Source organism: Elgaria multicarinata, chromosome 3 (genome assembly GCF_023053635.1).
Source record: "Elgaria multicarinata webbii isolate HBS135686 ecotype San Diego chromosome 3, rElgMul1.1.pri, whole genome shotgun sequence".
Taxonomy (NCBI): Eukaryota; Metazoa; Chordata; class Lepidosauria; order Squamata; family Anguidae; genus Elgaria; species Elgaria multicarinata.
Genome location: NC_086173.1, coordinates 166,361,145 through 166,381,064, shown reverse-complemented (window position 1 = coordinate 166,381,064; position 19,920 = coordinate 166,361,145). Strand labels below are relative to the sequence as shown.

General features: G+C 45.4%; 1 protein-coding gene across 1 annotated transcript in view; it reads right to left on the bottom strand.

Annotated features, from left to right (window-relative positions):
* The window catches only part of LOC134395749 (uncharacterized), a gene marked incomplete at its 5' end in the record, with an annotated part of 243,620 nt that overhangs the window by 113,752 nt on the left and 109,948 nt on the right, over positions 1 to 19,920 (bottom strand). Inside the window, 1 exon segment of the mRNA XM_063121911.1 lies at positions 13,810 to 14,533. Within this exon segment, the coding sequence (XP_062977981.1) occupies positions 13,810 to 14,533 (724 nt within the window).

The window sequence follows — 19,920 nt, the reverse complement described above, 5'->3', positions numbered from 1 at the left end:
TCGATCCTCCCAGAGTGCAGGACACGGAAGAACGGGCTCAAGTTAAAGGAAGCCAGATTCCAGCTGGACATCAGGAAAAACTTCCTGACTGTTAGAGGAGTACGACAATGGAATCAGTTGCCTGGTGAGGTTGTGGGCTCTCCCACACTAGAGGCCTTCAAGAGGCAGCTGGACAACCATCTGTCAGGGATGCTTTAGGGTGGATTCCTGCATTGAGCAGGGGGTTGGACTCGATGGCCTTGTAGGCTCCTTCCAACTCTGCTATTCTATGATTCTATAAGCAAAGTGCTAGAACACCAGCCAAAAGGAAAGACAGAACCTCCCAGACATTGCCTGATATCCAGCATTTTCCACTGTGAACATGAGAGGTTGGTGTCTACAAATGGTATTCCTGTTCTGTTGGGAGGACTCTGACACCAGTTGAAGAAGGATCCCCTCCTTCCCCAGAACTTCACAAACCCATTCACTTCTCCTGTCATCATGAGAAACTAAGAAGACCCATTTTGGATCAGAACAAGGGTCCATCTAGTCCAGCATTCTCTCCCCACAGTGGGCCATCACCTGGAGGTAGGATATAGCCATCAGGACTAGTAGCCATCCACAGCCTTCTCCTACAGGATTTTGTCTAAACCCCATTTTAAACCATCTAAATTGGTGGCCATCACTACATCCTCTGGTAGGGAACTGCATATTTTAACCATCCAGTGTTAGCTTAACTATCCTCCAATGAGGGCCTGCTCTACACATGAAGAGCAACTATACTTGGGGGTTGGACCATTGGGAATTGGGGCATCCCTTCGTTAAAGGACATGTAAAATAACGTTGAGATAAGTATTAAGAACACAGTCCCTATTAGTTATCAAGATGAAATGCTCTCACCTGCTCTTGGTCCTCTGCCTGACTCAGGAGGAAGCCTTCTGCCAGGGCCACCGCCTGGGAACTGGTCTCCGCTCCACATTCTCTGACCCAGCTCACCATCTCCTGCGGCAGGACAGCCAGGAACTTCTCCAGGACCACCAGGTCCAGCATCTGAGCTTTCGTGTGCTTTTCTGGCTTCAGCCACCGGCAGCAAAGGTGGTGGAGACGGCTGCAAACCCCTCGGGGCCCCATGGCCTCCTGGTAGCAGAAGTTCCTGAAGGGCTGAAGCTCCACGTCTGAGCAGGTGTTGCTCCCAGGCTGGTCCTGCTGCACTCTTCCTTCCCAGGGCTCTGCACGGCTCCTTTCCTGGATGTTGCAGGAGACGTTTTCTCGTTCAGGGCCTGCAAAGCTTTGCTCTTTCATCTTCACGCTCTTCTCCATCTCTGCTCCCACTAGGACTCGAAACAGCCTCCTGCCTTGGCTGCCAATTTCTCCTTTGAGGCAGGGACTGCGCTGTAGGAATTAAAGTGGAGCTTGTGAAGGAGGCACACAAGGTAGACCTGGTTAAAGTTCCCAACCCAGCCGCCCCCCTCCCACCGGATCCCAGTGAAACACTGGAACTGGAGCCAGTTCACCTGAGAATAACCACACTTCACCAAGGCTTCAGGCAATTTATTAAATCAGAGTAAGGCCCTGAGCGTCTGAACAATTAACAGGAGACAGGGGAGGGAGTGTGTGTGTGTGGGGGGGAAACGGTCTAAAAGTTACAATGAAACTAAAAGGCCACAGCAGCGAACAACTTTAAAAGAGCAATAAAAGCCACATCACGGCAAGCCATTGATTCAGAGCCACCCAAAGAAAGACACTCAGTCCTGGCTACCTGATGGCACGGGGGTCCCTTTGCCACCCTTCTGGACCCCGAGCAGAATGACCCTTCCCCAAATGAACAGAGACCAAAAACAGAAACTAAGAAACTGATCCCCAGAGCTAAGCAGGTGGGGTGGCCTGGCTCCACCAATCCACAAACAAGAAGCTCCCCAGGGCTCCCGGTGAGGAGAGAAGGTTCCCACCTTCAGCTGCACAGATCAACAACCCTGTGGAACGGCCTTGGGCTACCGGCTGCCTTGATAAAACCTGGTAACGGAGCCAGATGGCTCCTTGACTGATCATTCTGCCAAAGGACAGCCGAACAACGCCCCCCCCTCCAGCTACAAGGCCCATGTGCCTTCCCCAATAATTTGATTCTTGTAAACACCAGTCTGGCAAGGTAGACCACAAATCCAAGCTTCAGAGCTGATATTTCGAGGGGGTGTCAAGGAACCCGGGAAAGGTTGGTCTCCTCTAAGTGGGATCGCTCAGTGGTGGTCAAAGACTCTAAGACGTAGTGGTGGTCATAGACTCTTAAGACGTAGGAGGTTGTGGGCTCTGCCACACTAGAGGCCTTCAAGAGGCATCCCTGACAGCCATTTGTCAGGGATGCTTTAGGGTGGATTCCTGCATTGAGCAGGGTCTTGGTCTCGATGGACTTATAGGCCCCTTCCAACTCTACTATTCTATGATTCTCTTTTTTTAGAAGGTTTATTACGAGCAGCGCTTCACACTGCAAGGTGGAAGCCCTCAGAGGACCCAAGGAACTGCCCACTATTTTCAGGAAATGCTAACATATTTATAGGGTCAGTCCCCTTAGAAACAAGGGAGAACCTCTCCATAGAATAAACCAATCATGAAACAGTAACAGGTAAGCTTCTCAGCTAGTTATAAGCAAGGATTTTACACATTTGCAGAGTGCAATCTTTTCAAGGACAGAAAAACAATACATCAATGATTACTGAGAAACTTGTGCCCATCTGTTCATTTCATGGTTACCTCTTTCTAAAGCAAGCCACAACACCCTGTAACATTCCTAGGAGGCACACAATCTTGTGAAACTAGTGTTTCAATACTCTTCACAAGAGTTGGTGTCATGGTTGCATCCTTAACACATTTTCCAGTTACTGTGGAAGCGTAGATACTTTGATTTCTAGAGAACAGGCCCAAAGCAATTTTATGAGCACAGGGTGGGCACAGGGGAAGCCCACATACCTATTTGCTTGAATTCCTGGACAGGATGCAGCTGAGAAGAACAGACCGCTTTGTTCGTAAGAGCCAGCACCTGTCTCAAAGGGGGCTCCGCGACCCCCGGCCAGATTTTTCAACCAGATTTGTAGTTGAAAATGAAGCTCTTACTCTACTTTGACGGGAGAGAGAGAGTGTGGAACCAGAGCTGAATGAATGCCATTAAAAGTTAATAATGTGTGAAAGCTTATTTTAAAATGAAGCAAGAAAACACTGAATACTTTTTCAGCTTGTTAAACAAATGAAATATGCCACTAAGGAAGCCTTAAGAGATGAATGGTTTATATAGGGTGTTCATATGAAAAGGAGGACAGGGCTCCTGTATCTTTAACAGTTGTATTGAAAAGGGAATTTCAGTAGGTGTCATTTGTATATATGGGGAACCTGATGAAATTCCCTCTTCATCACAACTGTTAAAGCTGCAGGTGCCCTGCCCTCTTTTCAATCTGGTGACGGGAAGGGGGGGGGCATAAGGAATTACATTTATATATCGTCCCATAGCCTGGGTGTATTTATTTATTACATTGATAAACCACCCCATAGCCAAAACTCTGCAATAAATAACTAAATGTATTGTTAACTACGATCTCCAGTTATTGACATAGCAAGAAAATACGAGCAAGGAAGCAACATTTGGTGATGCCTTTCATTTGGAAGTTATGTGATGTGTGGGTTATCAAGCAGTTATATGAAAAATGCTAGATACTCTGATTCTTGCTTTAAGTGGATTCTTTAATGTCAATATAGTAAAAATTATAGATTTTAGTGTAATTTTTAAAATAATTAAACTATAGTGTCATATTTTTAAAAAAATAGTGTAAATTGGGAAATTATTTAAAAAATATTTTTTTCTCCCGTGTCGGTTCTTTGATGTCTACTCAAGGTCCCACTACAGCTGAAGCTTTCCCCACATCCCGTACATTTATATGGCTTCTTTCCTGTGTGGTCATCCATTACACAAAGCCATGAAATTCAATAAATAAAAAAACCTACGGTTTACAAAACAACCTTAAAGGCTCTAAAGTTTTCAACCAAACTCCAAAAAGCAGGAAAATTGGGAGTTAAGGCTCACAAGCCTTTAACGCCACATCCTCCCTGAGGAGGCAGAAAGTGCCAGTGAAATTCTCATTCTCCCAAAGCAGATATAAACCATGAGGACAGGATGGAGAATAGGATACTCAGAGGTGGTGGTGGGGTTGTGGAAAACTGATGACGGACAACTTAGGTCCACCTACTTCTCTTTCTTTGTTTAGAGCAGCCCTTCCCCAACCTGGTGCCCTCCAAAGGTGTTGGACTACAACTCCCATCATTGCAAGTCAGTATGTCCCATGGACAGGAATGCTGTGACTTGTACTCTCAAACATGTGGAGGGCAGCAGGCTATCATATGCAGAAGTGACTGAGGGGTTCTGGAAAACTGATCGGGGAATGCTGTTCTAGAGCAAGGGCAGGCAAAATGTAGATCTCTAGATGTTTTGGCATTCAACTCATAAAAGTCTCTGTCAGCATGGACAGTGATCAAGAATGCTGCGAATGCTGTGACCGCAGAGGATTTTTCTTAAGTGTTCAGCAGTGTGAGATCAAAGGCAGACCTACCACCTACTAGATCCATGTGTTAGGAACGATTATTTCAAAAACTATTGATGAAAATGATTTTTGTCCTCACCATAACATGGGAGTTGCAGCGCAGCACATCTGGAGAGCACCAGGCTGGAGAAGGATGGTTTATACTTGGATCCTATACATGTCTTCTCAGAAGCCAGTGCCACTGAGTTTACTAGGGCTTCCCCCCAAGTGGTACAGGATTGCAAACTAATCTCATCTGAAAGGAGTTCAAGACACCCAAACTAATCCTTTTCTGTTCCTCTGTCACTCTGATGAGAGTATTGTGGAGGGATTGTGGGGAGTGAACAGGATATTTTGTATGAACACATTTTAAGGAAAAACATTGGTTCTTTAAAGGGCAGGGTATTTACCAAAAGCTGAAAGTGCCAGCCCTTGCTCTGGTTCTACATCTCCAATGAACCAGAGTTTCTCTCCCAATCCATCCCACCGCTCCCTTTCTATGCCCTCTCTGCTCCCAGCACTTGAACCCCAATCAGGGACCTGAGTAACAGCAGTTTCTCCTCGCTCTCAGGATGTGAACTTCGGGCTCACTTAATACATCAAAGAGGGACGTACTAAAACCAACAGCAGGCTCCCTTCTTAATCAACAAAAGCGCCCCAGGTTGTATTTCGCAGGCCTCGTGACCAAAGTGACTTATGAATTTTGCTTATTCACTAGGTTTGAATCAGGGAGAGGAAACAAAATAAAAATGCAATGCAGACAGGACCCCAGGGCAGCCTTTTGCCCACAGGGGGGACATTCCTCCTCCCCACCCGGGGCTCCCTCTCTCTTCCAACCCACCCCCTGCCCCAAACCTGCACCCCCTATCCTGTGGGGGCTCTCTTTCCGCCCCCTCCCCCCTGGGACCCCCTTGCAGTCTGCACTCACCGACTCCTTCGCAGGGGAAAAGAGGCTGCAGGCGGCGGACAGACGAGGCGAGCAGGGGGAGAATCCCAGGCTCCTTTGCAATAGGGGGTGGAGGAAATGTGGGGCCGGAAGGGAGGGGCCTCATCCAGCCTGGGCTCTAGGTCCCAGCCCCCTCTCCGCCTCTTTAACCCTTCGGTCGAGGCAGCACTAGAGAGCCGCAGAGGCTCCTGGCGGAGACACGGACCTGGGAAGGGGGCTTTTCCACAATGGGGGGGGGGGTCCTTTATCCCCCCCAGCAGCATCGCTGCCCCATCTGCACTTGGGGTTTTTGTGGGATCAAAAGCCGTTACCCCTTTGAGTGCGTAACGCAGCCTCCGGCATGGGAGCCCTCCGTCCTGCTGCCTGCCCTTGCTGCAGAACAGCGTTCCCCAACCTGGTGCCCTTCAGAACTCTAAACATGAATAGATGCTCTAAAAAGAGAGAGGTTAAATAGGGTGAGCCTATGAAAAGGAGGACAGGGCTCCCGTATCTTTAGCAGTTGCATAGAAACAATAATTTCAGCAGGTGTCATTTTTATAATATGAGGAACCTGGTGAAATTCCCTTTTCATCACAACAGTTAATGCTGCAGGAGCCCTGCCCACTTTTAAACCTGGTCACTCTAGTATAGCTCCTGCAGCTTTAACTGTTGCGATGAAGAGGGAATTTCACCAGGTTCCCCATATTATGCAAATGGCACCTGCTGAAATTCCCTTTTCTATGCAACTGTTAGAAATGCGTGAGCCCTGTCTTCCTTTCCATAGGGTCACCCTAATGTTAGGTGAGGCCTTATCAAGGTACAGGAAGATTCTGGACCCACGAAGCCGCTAGCCGTGAGGAGTACAACACTCATGGCAACTTCTGCTCATAGTGGCCTCTTGTTGCACACCTTGACCCCTTCTTTGAGAGCAGGTCTGAATCCATCTCAGGCTCAAGGCAGGAAAACCTTCGGCCCTCCTCGAAATAAGAGGTCTGCTGATGAACCAGAGTTTCTCTCCCAATGCATCCCAGGGCTCCGTTCTAAGCCCCCTCTGTTCCCTGCACTTGAACCCCAAAAAGGGATGGAAGCGAACAATGATTTCCGCCCTCTCTTAGGACGTGAATAGCAGGGCTCCCTTCATCCATAAAAGCAGGACATATTAAAGCCAATGAAAGCATTTGCCCAAAGAAAATCCATACTTGCCCGCAGAGAAAACATAGCACAGTCCTTGTCTTTCAGTCAGCTGCACTTAGGTTTTATTCAGTATAATTTGATTTTATATTTCTGACTATTAATTTTGTTTATTGTGATTATCTTCTTGTGTTGCATTGTTTGGCATTGTAGTAGTAGTATTTATTTATGTTGTAGTCATGCAATAAGTCTTAAATCGCATCAAAGAATTCATGCAGGCAGAAGCTCCATCAGCGCTCAAACTGTGCAGTCAGCGTCCATCATAGCAAAGGCTTGAAATCGCTTTGAAGTAGGCATGTGCTCCACTCCGATTATGAGCGTAGAAGCAGTAGCGGATTGGCCTGCTCCGCCTTACCCAGAGGCGGAGTAGAAGCGGGCCACGGACCCCTAGAAGCAAGGCGAAGAGAAGCGCCCATTTTTCGGAGGTCCTAGTTCAGGCGGAGCGCTCCGGTCGCCATCTTGAAAACATTTCGCCCATAGGATTGCATTGCGGGAAATAATCGCGGATAACTAGGTTCTTTTTGAAGCTATCGTTCTGGAAATTCTTGTGCACAGAGAGTCGTGGATGGGGGTCATTTTGAGACTACTCTCTGCGTCGTGCGGGTCACGTGCTAGAATTTTTTTAAAAATCGGGTCAACAGCGCGGCTCAAACGGTGATTTTCGGCTTTTCGCCCATAGGATTGCATTGCGGAAAAGACTCGGGGATAACTGCGTTGGTTTTTAAGCTATCATTCTGGAAATTCTTGTGCACAGAGAGTCGTGGATGGAGGTCATTTTGAGACTACTCTCACCTCTCTGTGTGGTGCGGGTCGCGTGCTAGAATTTTTAAAAAAAATCGGCGGGAAAAATACCTTTTTCAAAGGGCTGAGGGGCAGAGTCAGCTCCCGGTCATGATCCCATGATCCCAAAGTTGGAGGAGGGGATAGGCAAAACAGGTAACTTGGGATTCTGGGAACTTCTCTTTCTTAATCTGAACGGACTTTTCCCAGTGTTTTTTAACACAGTAGCCCCACCAAATGCACAAACACAACCTGAAATCATATACTAAGCCAATAAAAAGAGATAGAAACACAGCACTGCTACTCACCCTAACTTTGGGGAACAACTGAAAAGATGTGGGGCAAGGGGATGAGCTCCCCTAGGGCATCTCATTGTGGACGTGCCCCCACTCTCTCCTGTACTTGGAGGGCCATCAGAGCCCTCCAAAGAGAGTAACCCGGTGGAGCAATGCCTATCATGAGTCGAAGTGAGCGTTCTACTTCTCGTAGTGGTGGAGCAATGCCTATCATGAGTTGAAGTGAAAGTTCTACTTCTCAGCTCGTGGTGAAGCAATGGCTTTCATGAGTCGAACTAGCAGCTGCTTCCCTCTCCCCCAGGCACGTCCCCCTATTACTGGTAAAAGACAGATATAGCCTTTTCTTAAAAGTTATTCTTGTTGTTTATTCAGCAACACTGCTACTTTTAATTCCACCCCTCCTTTGTTTATTTATTTATTTATTTATTCCATTTTATATGCATTACTGGCTTATCCTTGGCTCACTTCCTTATGCCCCCAGAAATGTCTGCTGCCTGCCTGCCTGCCTGCCTGCCTTCCCTCCCTCCTCCCCTGCCCACATCGCAGGGATGTTGTGTGTGTGTGGCTTTGACTCAGGGGAGAAGTCCTTCCTGCACTCACTTGAGTCTCGGCGTGCCTATGTATCCCTGGATAAGCTTTCATGGTGGTGAGTTTGAGGGTTTTTTTAACGTGCAAATTGACGGAGCTATGGAAAGGGGTGTTGGATTTTCATAAATTCCCCAAAAATCAGGGGATGATGGGACTGCTTTGAGTCTGGGCGTCCGTGTGGACACATGGATAAGCTGTCCTGGTGACAAGTTTGAGGTTTCTAACATGCAAATTGACGGAGCTATCCCAAGGGGTCTGAATGGGGTGCCCGATTTTCAAAAATTCCCCAAAAATAAGGGGGTGATGGGATTTGCTTGAAACTTGGCGTGCGTGTGGACACGTGGATAAGCTTTCATGGTGCTGAGTTTGAGGTTTCTAACTTGAACAGAAAAAGCGTTGTATAATTTTTTAGCTTTCAATGCAACCCTATGGCGGGAAAAACAGAGCTCCAATCCGGATCTGGAGCTCCATGCAGAGTGGAGCGGAAGTGGGCGGAGCGGGGGTGGGGCAAAGCGGGCCGCTCCGAAAACGGCAGATCTGGAAATGAAGCGGAGCGGGGGGTCCGTGCACACCCCTACTTTGAAGGTCACACATGAGGAAGAGTCCAGTAAATTCTAATAGTAACACCTTTCAGTAGAGCAGATCCCTTGGTTTTAAAAGCCTCCGTTACAGGAGAACGAATACAATTGGAGTAGAATATTTCATCAATCAACCTTGATGACCCATAGAAAATTCACACAAGCATGGAGTGCTGAAAATGTGGAAGAAAAGTCCCCACAGCATGTCCGACTGTGGGGAAGGAACTTTCCCTGGAGCCAGCACCTTCCAAAGCTCTCGGAGTAGTCCTGGCTGAAGCACTTGCCTGTTCATCTAGGAGGAATAAACTTTGCCTGACGCTGTGAGTCCCCATGGCCATGAGGATTGTTCCAGGTGTGCAGCTGTGGTAACCACCTGGCCAGTTTCCCCCAGAATCTCCGGGTTTTCATACCCTCTGGGGGGCTCCGGGGGGGGGGGGGATTTTCAATTTATTTTAAAACCTCTGGGGAAAGCGTGGGGGGCGTGGGGGAGCAGGCTGCACGTTTTCTGGACTCCAGGAAAGTGCACAGATCGCATTCGCCATTAGCCTGGCTGGGGAATATTTGCGCCTGGATGGACAATCCCTGTGGGAGAGGCTGCTGCGGCAGCAGTAGTGGCAGCAGCAGCATGGGGCGAGGTGGCGGTAGTGGTGGTGACCAGTGAGGCAAGGCAAGGCGGGCGCTGTTTAATAAATTCTTCCCCCTGGCATCCGTACAGTACTGTCCCCAAAGGCACAGTCTGATATATATAAGGTGCCGGAAAGCACACAACGACCCAAACCATAAATGGGTTTCTTGTTAATCATCTCTCTTCACTAGTGGTTTGGGTCGTTGTGTGCTTTCAGGAACCTTATATAAATTAGTCATTTAAAAACTACTGCCTTCTATTTATTTTTGCCCAAAGTCACAGACCACATGTCTTCCTAGCATAATTTTTTATTATTATTTCAAACATCACAGACATCCATACCACAAGAACATTACAAAGAGTACAAACAAAAATACAATTAAAAAATCATCTATGGTTAAGGTGTACTTTTGGCTTTCTTCATATCAGAAATGCGAACTATCTTTTCTCGTTCCTCCATTACATTTAACACAGTAAACACATTCTTTTCTTTCTTCTATCTTAACGATATCTCCACAGACAAATACATCCTTTCTCTCTGTTTCTTGCAAAAATGCTATCAGAGGTTTCCATTCAGATATAAACGTGGATGTGGACTTTTCGTTATCGATGTGAGTTTTGCCATCTCCGCCAACTCCAACATCTTCAACATCCATTCATTCGTTGTTGGTGTTTCATTCTCCCATTTTTGTGCATACAACGGTCTCGCTGCCGTTGTCATATATAGAAATAAAGTTCCCCCCTTCTCTTTCAGCTGTTTATCTATTAGACCCAGAAGGAAGGCTCCTGTTTCATTTGTATGTTAGTCTTGAGAATTTTTTTGAATTCAAGGGTGTATTTGTATCCAGAATGCTTTGGCTTTTTTACAAGTCCACCGAAGAAGATAAACGTTTCCTCCTCCTCCTCCTCTTCCTAATTTCCAACAGTTTTCCGAGGGACTCTTATACATTTTAGCCCATTTTACAGGAGACATATACCATCTGTACATCATATTAAAAAATTCTCTTTAAGTCTTGAATATAATGAACATTTCAAACCTTCCCCCACCATATTTTCCCATTTTATCATAGTCTTTTACCTATTCATCCTCCGTCTCGTACTTTAATAAATGTTTATGCATCTTTGAGATAACATGTTCATCATTTGGACATAACTTCATTTCAAATTCAGATTTTGATTGCTCAAACCCACCATTCTTGTGTCTATTTTAAACCTTTCCACGACTTTTGCACAAGGAAACCTAATTTGTACATACCAAAACACGTACGACCATCTTTCAGCAGTTCCTCCCTTGATTTTAACTGATATTCATCTTGTGACATTTGTAATACATCATTATATGTCAACCATTTAGGCATATTTGTCAATTCCCTTCTATAAATAGCCCCCTGGGCCGATACCCAAAGTGGTATTTTATGACAGAACCTTGGTTTACATTATTATTAAATTCTACATTAACCTTGGCTTTATCGTACCACAAATAGCCATGCCATCCAAATCTCTATTCGTATCCTTCCAGTTCCAACAGTCTCCTATTTTTCATCAACACCCAATCTTTCATCCACATTAAACAGCAGCCCAAGAAATACACTTTGAGGTCCGGTAGGCCCAGCCCTCCTCTTTCTTTTGCATCCTGCAATATTTTAATTTTAACTCTTGGTTTTTTTTATTGCTGTATAAACATAGATCTCTCTCTCTCTCTCTCTCTCTCACTGCTCAAATGGTAAATTCAATGTTACAATGGGTATTGTTTGAAACAAAAATAACATTCTAGGCAAAGCATTTATTTTAATTGTTGCAATTCTCCCCAAAAGTGACAGTTGAACCTTTTCCCATCTTGCAAAACCTTTAACTTCATTCCAAACCTTAACATAATTATTATGAAATAACATAAAATTCATGTTTGTCAAAAATAGTTACCAAATAAGCTTGGCCACAGCATAAAGAACTTGATCAGAAGGGCTTTAAACTGAATCTTATGGGGCTGGGAGACCTAAACTTGAAGGCAACAACAGATGTGGGCCCATGCATCCTAACGCAGAGAACAGCTCCAATAGTGCCCCAAGATATAGTCCAAAACAATATAGGAACAAAGCCAGATTATAAAGCACATGGTCTTCGATGCCTATATGCTAATGTCCAGAGTGTGGGAAACAAACAAAACAAACTTGAACTTTTATTACATGAAGAAGAAACCAATGTGGCTCCACCAAAAGCTTAGGGATGATCTGAAAACAAAAAAGGGATACATACAGGAAGTGGAAAGAAGGCCAGGCTACAAAAGAAGAGTACAGACAGGTGGCACAGAAGTGCCAAAATGGCGTCAAGAAGGCTAAAGCTGAAAATGAGCTGAGATTAGCGAGGGATGCTAAAAGCAATAAAAAGGCTTTCTTCAGACACATGAATAGTAAAACACACAGGAAAGAAATGGTGGTTCAACTGCTTGACGAGGATGGGTAATTGATAACAGATGACAAAGAAAAGCCTAAAGTGCTGAATTTCTACTTTGGCTCAATCTTTTCCCAAAAGCGGGTCTATGATCCCTCTGGAAAAAGTGAAGCACAAGTATGAGGGGGCAGGATTGCAGTCTGAGATTGAGAAAGAAATGGTAAAGGAACACCTAATTTCCTTGAATGAGATCAAATCTCCAGGGCCTGATGAACTGCATCCTAGAGAAATGAAGGAGCTAGCGGAAGAACTCTCAGAACCACCGTCTATTATCTTTGCGAAATCATGGAAGACGGGTGAGGGGCCGTATGTCTGGAGGAGGGCGAACGTTGTCCCTTCTTCAAACAGGGCCCTTGGAAAAGACAGGCCAGTCAGTCTGACATCCGTCCTTGGGAAAATTCTGGAGCAGGTTCTAAAGAAGTCAATCTGTAAGCACCTTGAAAACAATACAATAATTACAAGAAGACAACAGGGATTTGTCAAGAACAAATCCTGTCAGACTAATCTGATCTCATTGTTCGATCGCATAACCTCCCTTGTGGACTGTGGGAATGCTGCGGATGTCATATATCTTGACTTCAGCAAAGCTTTTGACAAAGTGCCCCATGATATTCCGATAAACAAAAGAGCTAAAAGTGAGCTAGATGGAACAACTATTAGATGGATACATAGTTGGCCACAGACTCAGACTCAAAGAATGCTTATCAACAGTACCTTCTCAATCTGGGGGGAGGTAAGGAGTGGGGTACCGCAGGGCTCAGTCCTGGGCCCAGTGCTCTTCAACATTTTTATTAAAAGTTGAAGGAGGTTGAGGGAACGCTTATCAAGTTTGCAGATGACACAAAATGGGGTGGGATAGCTAATACCCTGGAAGACAGAAACAAACTTCAAAGTGATCTTGATAGGCTGGAGTGCTGGGCTGAAAACAACAATTAATAGGGATTAATGCCAATTTCTACACCTAGGAAAAGGAAACCAAATGCACATTTACAAGATACGTGACTCAGCAATACTACAAACAAGAACCACCTTGGAATTATTCTAGATCACAAGCTGAATATGAGCCAACACTGTGAAATGGCTGCAAAAATAGCAAATGCTATTTTGGGCTGCTTTAATAGAATTCTTTGATGCTCCTTAAGGTGTGAGCTCAGAGCAAAGCTCTTCTCGCACTCAAATCATTTCTAGGGCTTCTCCCCAGTGTGAATTCTTTGGTTTTTTTTGTTTTTGTTTTTAAAAAAACCTTAACATCATTTGCCTATTAAACATATTTATACTAAACATAACAGTGCTCCCCCCACCTCGGGATCTCATTCCTGTTTCCAAAAACTCATAGTTTCATCTGTTGGTGGTTTCCCACTTCCTTTAGAAAACACAAACTCCAGGAACTTTTTCCATATACCCTCAAAATCATTCGTTTTTACTATACCTTTTTTCATTTTAATATTACATGTCAATTTATCATTTATAGCAATGTCCCACACTTCTTTATACCATTCTTCAATACAATAGTCTCCTTGCATCTTCCAGTTCCTAGCTACAATCAGCCTCGCAGCCGTCAGCAGGTTCGTTATTAGCTCTTTCGTTTCTTTATTGCATTTAAGTTCTTCTTGCGGTGAAAGTAGTGCAATCCTTGGTGTGACCTCTACTTTAAATCCCACTATCTGCTCAATCTCATAAAAAACCATCTCAGTGTGAATTCTTTGACGATGCTTAAGGTTTGTGCTTCGAGCGAAGCTCTTCCCGCACTCAAAGCATTTATGGGGCTTCTCCCCAGTGTGAATTCTTTGATGACTCTTAAGTTGTACACCGTGAGCAAAGCTCATCCCATTCTTTAAGCATTCATGGGGTTCTCCCCAGTGTGATTTCTTTGATGCAGCTTAAGTTTGCTTCTTTCAGAAAAGCTCTTCCCGCACTCAAAGCATTTACAGGGCTTCTCCCCAGTGTGAATTCTTTGATGCCGCTTAAGGTGTGTTCTCTGAGCAAAGCTCTTCTCGCACTCAAAGCATTTATATGGCTTCTCCCCAGTGTGAATTCTTTGATGCAGCTTAAGGCTGCTGCTCTGAGTAAAGCTCTTCCTGCACTCAAAGCATTTATACGGCTTCTCCCCAGTGTGAATTCTTTGATGCAGCTTAAGGTTCCTGCTCTGAGCAAAGCTCTTCCCGCACTCAAAGCATTTATAGGGCTTCTCCCCAGTGTGAATTCTTTGATGATGCTTAAGGTTTGTGCTCCGAGAAAAGCTCTTACCGCATTGTAAGCATTTATAGGGCTTCTCCTCAGTGTGAATTCTTTGATGACTCTTAAGATGTATACCACGAGCAAAGCTCTTCCCGCACTCAAAGCATTTATGGGGCTTCTCCCCAGTGTGAATTCTTTGATGCAGCTTAAGGTTCCTGCTCTGAGCAAAGCTCTTCCCGCACTCAAAGCATTTATAGGGCTTCTCCCCAGTGTGAAGTCTTTGATGATGCTTAAGGTTTGTGCTCTGAGAAAAGCTCTTCCCGCACTCAAAGCATTTATAGGGCTTCTCCCCAGTGTGAATTCTTTGATGCCGCTTAAGGCTGCTGCTGTCAGCAAAGCTCTTCTCGCACTCAAAGCATTTATAGGGCTTCTCCCCAGTGTGAATTCTTTTATGCAAGTTAAGTTGTGAGTGGAAAGTGAATTGTTTTTCAAACACTAAGCACTGAAACCTTTGATATTTGTTAGAATGAATAATCTGAGTTTTACTCTGTTTCTTTCTTTTACGAATGTTCTTTTTACTTGGTGCTTCTAGTATTGGAGTTTCACAGACGTCTGATCCTTCCAAAGAAATAGATTCGTTTTCCCTCTTCTCTTCAGTTTCAGTTTCCCTTCTCTGGTGTGGGCCATTTTTCTTGCTCTCCCTGTGATCACCTGCAAGTATAAACACAGAAATCATCTTGAAATCTTGGAACAAAACAAATGGTTGCTGATTTAATTCACAGGATTAAAAAAAAAATATCGTTGGCAGGGCAGATCCTTCTAAACATATTAAATATCCCGATGATCAATAGAACTGAGAACTAGACTGCCATACAATGCTGTCATTTTTTTGGAATATCTCATATAAAGTAGCTCAGAGAATAAATGAACAACATAAAATACTGTAAAAATAAAATACACTTAAAATCTGCCATTTTATCCTAGCTGATCATTTAACTGGGAACTGGAAAGTGGGAATTCAACTCTAATGGTTATTTTTAATGTCTAGTTATATCTTAAAATGAAAAGCAAGCTGTCCAGAGCTGTCTTCTTTAAAGGCTGAACTTTCCTGTCCTCCATGGAGACCATTAAGATAATATCTGTAACATCTTCAATATTACGCAGATGCAATTATAGCAGCAAAGTAAGATGGGTTGGCAGCCATCTCTGCCACAGAGCAAGTCCATCAATGGGCTTTTCTCAATGTTTTGTCAGGTCTTCGGAGTCAATGACACTTGTATTCTGCACTGACACAAAGAAAGAAGAGTTGAAATTCCACCTTCCAGGATCTGGCAAGAAGGCAGAGAGGGAGCCTTACCCAGAGAAATCCCATTCCTTACCCAGAGAGGCCAGGATCCCACGATTCTCCTCCATGACTTCTTTGTGCAGAGTCCTCTGGCCTGGATCCAGCAGAGCCCACTCCTCCTCCGAGAAATGCACGGCCACCTCCTCAAAGGTCACCAGACCCTGATAGAAGAAGAAGAAATTATGTTCTCTTTAAGCATTATGTAGCAATCCATGAAGACAAGGATGGTGAGGTCCTCTTTCTGAATGCCAAAGCATTGTGAGTGACCTTCAAGGCCTTCCTAGCCGCCATCTTGGGGAAGAGCAAAGGCTAAAGGGGCAGGTTCTTCCAGGACCAAAGAGATGTGCAGGAGACGGAGGCCCCCAGGACTCCCCTACCTGCCCAGGCTGTGCAGAAACCGCTTCCACTCCACCACCAAGTGAAGGAGGCCCAGAAGGACCCCCCAGGATCAGTTCACTTCCCCTGCAGGTTGTTTTGCTCCCTGTGAGGAAGGTAAAGAAGGTGGGAAGGTGAGAAGGTAAGTTAACATTCTTAACTATTCCCATTTTCACTGTTTATTTTCAGTGTTTATTTATTGATTGCATTTGTTTACCATACCATAGCCGAAGCACTTAAAAACAATATCCAAATATTTAAAAATGCGAAAACATACAATATACACATACATATAAAACTACTATAACAAGTTTTAAAACTATGACCCTAAAAAAACAGACCCAGGCTAATTAATTACATATTGCTGATTACATATTGCTAATTACATATTGCTTGACCTGGCACTGAAAAGATAACGATGTCGGTGCCATGTGAACCACATTGGGGAGATAGTTCCACAGCTGGGGGGCCACCACAGAGAAGGCCTCTCCCTTGTTGTCGTCCTCTGATCTTCTCTCTTAGTAGGAGCCTGGAGGAGGATTTTAGTTGCTGAGTGTGTAAGACCGGGCCGGAGTGGGTCTGATACCCTTGAACCACATTACTAAACATTTCCTTTTTGAGTATCTCCCCCAGCAAAATCAGGCTAAAGGAGAACATCAAGATAACTCATGGACATCAGGCGTACTTGAGGGAGGGAGACCATGGGAAAACACATACACGAATCCTTACCCAGTGAGGAGGGTCCTCCGTCCCCCTCCTGCAAGATCCACCTCTCCAGCGGCCTCTGTGTGATGCCCGGTGGAGCCTTCTCTGCCTCAGGGAAATCTGCGGGTGCTCTGGCCAACATCCCCTCGAACTGGAGCAGGAGTGAGGATCCCAGGCAGAGAAGAGGGATTAGAGAAGGAAAGAAACGGCTCAGGTCAAGGCCAAGGGCAGCATTTCCCAATCACTTTACCTTTCAGGTCTCATTCTAAAGTTGATCTACCATCCAAGCCACACAGCACAGGAACTTGTGTCTTTGTCAGGGGGCTAAGAGTTCAACCCCGATATCCAGCATTTTCCACTGTAAACACAGCAGTTTGGCTTCCACAAATGCTATTCCTGTTCTGTTGGGAGGACTCTGACACTTGTTGAAGAAGGATCCCCTCCTTCCCCAGAACTTCACAAACCCATTCATTTCTCCTGTGATCATAAGAATGTAAGAAGAGCACAAGAAGGACATGAGTGCAACAGCACCCTCCTGCCCACGTTCCCCAGAAACTGGTTTACATATAATCACAGAGTTGGAAGGGGCCTACAAGGCCATCGAGTCCAACCCCCTGCTCAATGCAGGAATCCACTCTAAAGAGTACCTGAAAGATGATTGTCTAGCTGCCTCTTGAAGGCCTCTAGTGTGGGGGAGCCCACAACCTCCCTAGGTAACTGATTCCATTGTCGTACTGCTCTAACAGTCGGGACGTTTTTCTTGATGTCCAGACACACAGCACAAGAACTTGTATCTTTGTCAGGGGGCTGTGAATTCAGCCTTGGCATAAAAACTCTCAGAACCTTTGTATATGAAATCATTGAAAACGGGTGAGGTGCCGGACGACTGGAGGAGGGCTAACGTTGTCCCTATCTTCAAAAAGGGCAAAAAGGAGGAACCTGGGAACTACAGACCAGTCAGTCTGACATCCATCCCTGGGAAAATTATGGAGCAGATTATAAAGAAGTCAATCTGTAAACACCTTGAAATCAATGCGGTGATTGCTAGAAGCCAACATGGATTTGTCAGGAACAAGTCCTGTCAGACTAACTTGATTTCATTTTTTGATCGTGTAACCTCCCTTGTGGACTGTGGGAATGCTGTGGATGTCATATATCTTGACTTCAGTGAAGCTTTTGACAAAGTACCACATGACATTCTGATTAACAAAAGAGCAAAAAGTGGGCTAGATGGAACAACTATTAGGTAGATTCACAGTTGGCTACAGAATCGGACTCAAAGAGTACTTATCAATGGAACCTTCTCAAACTGGGGAGAGGCAACGAGTGGGGTACGGCAGTCCTTGGCCCAGTGCTCTTCAACATTTTTATTAATGATTTGGACGAGGAGGTGCAGGGAAAGCTTATCAAATTTGCAGATGACACAAAATTGGGTGGGATAGCTAATACCCTGGAAGACAGAAACAAACTTCAAAGTGATCTTGATAGGCTGGAGTGCTGGACTGAAAACAACGGAATGAAATTTAATAGGGATAAATGCCAAGTTCTACATTTAGCAAATAGAAACCAAAGGCACAGTTACAAGATGGGGGATACTTGGCTCAGAAATACTACAAATGAGAAGGATCTTGGAATTGTTGTAGATCGCAAGCTGAATATGAGCCAACAGTGCGATATGGCTGCAAGAAAGGCAAATGCTATTTTGGGCTGCATTAATAGAAGTATAGCTTCCAAATCACATGAGGTACTGGTTCCTCTCTACTCGGCCCTTGTTAGGCCTCATCTAGAGTATTGCATCCAGTTCAGGGCTCCACAATTCAAGAAGGACGCAGACAAGCTGGAGCGTGTTCAGAGGAGGGCAACCAGGATGATCAGGGGTCTGGAAACAAAGCCCTATGGAGAGAGACTGAAAGAACTGGGCATGTTTAGCCTGGAGAAGAGAAGATTGAGGGGAGACATGAGTGCACTCTTCAAATCCTTAAAAGGTTGTCACACAGAGGAGGGCCAGGATCTCTTCTCGATCCTCCCAGAGTGCAGGACACGGAATAACGGGCTCAAGTTAAAGGAAGCCAGATTCCAGCTGGACATCAGGAAAAACTTCCTGACTGTTAGAGCAGTACGGAAATGGAATCAGTTGCCTGGTGAGGTTGTGGGCTCTCCCACACTAGAGGCCTTCAAGAGGCAGCTGGACAACCATCTGTCAGGGATGCTTTAGGGTGGATTCCTGCATTGAGCAGGGGGTTGGACTCGTTGGCCTTGTAGGCCCCTTCCAACTCAGCTATTCTATGATTCTATGACTGTATAAGCAAAGTGCTAGAACACCAGCCACAAGGAAAGACAGAACCTCCCAGACATTGCCTGATATCCAGCATTTTCCACTGTAAAAACGGGGGGTTGGTGTGTACAAATGCTATTCCTGTTCTGTTGGGAGGACTCTGACAGCAGTTGAAGAAGGATCCCCTCCTTCCCCAGAACTTCACAAACCCATTCAGTTCTCCTGTCGTCATGAGAAACTAAGAAGAGCCATTCTGGATCAGAACAAGGGTCCATCTAGTCCAGCATTCTCTCCCCACAGTGGTCCATCACCTGGAGGTAGGATATAGCCATCAGGACTAGCAGCCGTTCACAGCCTTCTCCTACAGGATTTTGTCTAACCCCCATTTTAAACCATCTAAATTGGTGGCCATCACTACATCCTCTGGTAGGGAACTGAATATTTTAACCATCCAGTGTTAGCTTAACTATCCTCCAATGAGGGCCTGCTCTACACATGAAGAGCAACTATACTTGGGGGTTGGACCATTGGAAATTGGGGCATCCTTTCCTTAAAGTACATGTAAAATAAAGTTGAGATAAGTATTAAGAACACAGTCCCTGTTAGTTATCAAGATGAAATGCTCTCACCTGGTCTTTGTCCTCTGCCTGACTCAGGAGGAAGCCTTCTGCCAGGGCCACCGCCTGGGAACTGGTCTCCGCTTCACATTCTCTGACCCAGCTCACCATCTCCTGGGGCAGGACAGCCAGGAACTGCTCCATGACCACCAGGTCCAGCACCTGAGCTTTCGTGTGCTTTTCTGGCTTCAGCCACTGGCAGCAAAGGTGGTGGAGACGGCTGCAAACCCCTCGGGGCCCCATGGCCTCCTGGAAGCAGAAGTCCCTGAAGGGCTGAAGCTCCACGTCTGAGCAGGTGTTGCTCCCAGGCTGGTCCTGCTGCACTCTTCCTTCCCAGGGCTCTGCACGGCTCCCTTCCTGGATATTGCAGGAGACGTTTTCTGGTTCAGGGCCTGCAAAGCTTTGCTCTTCCATCTTCACGCTCTTCTCCATCTCTGCTCCCACCAGGACTGGAAA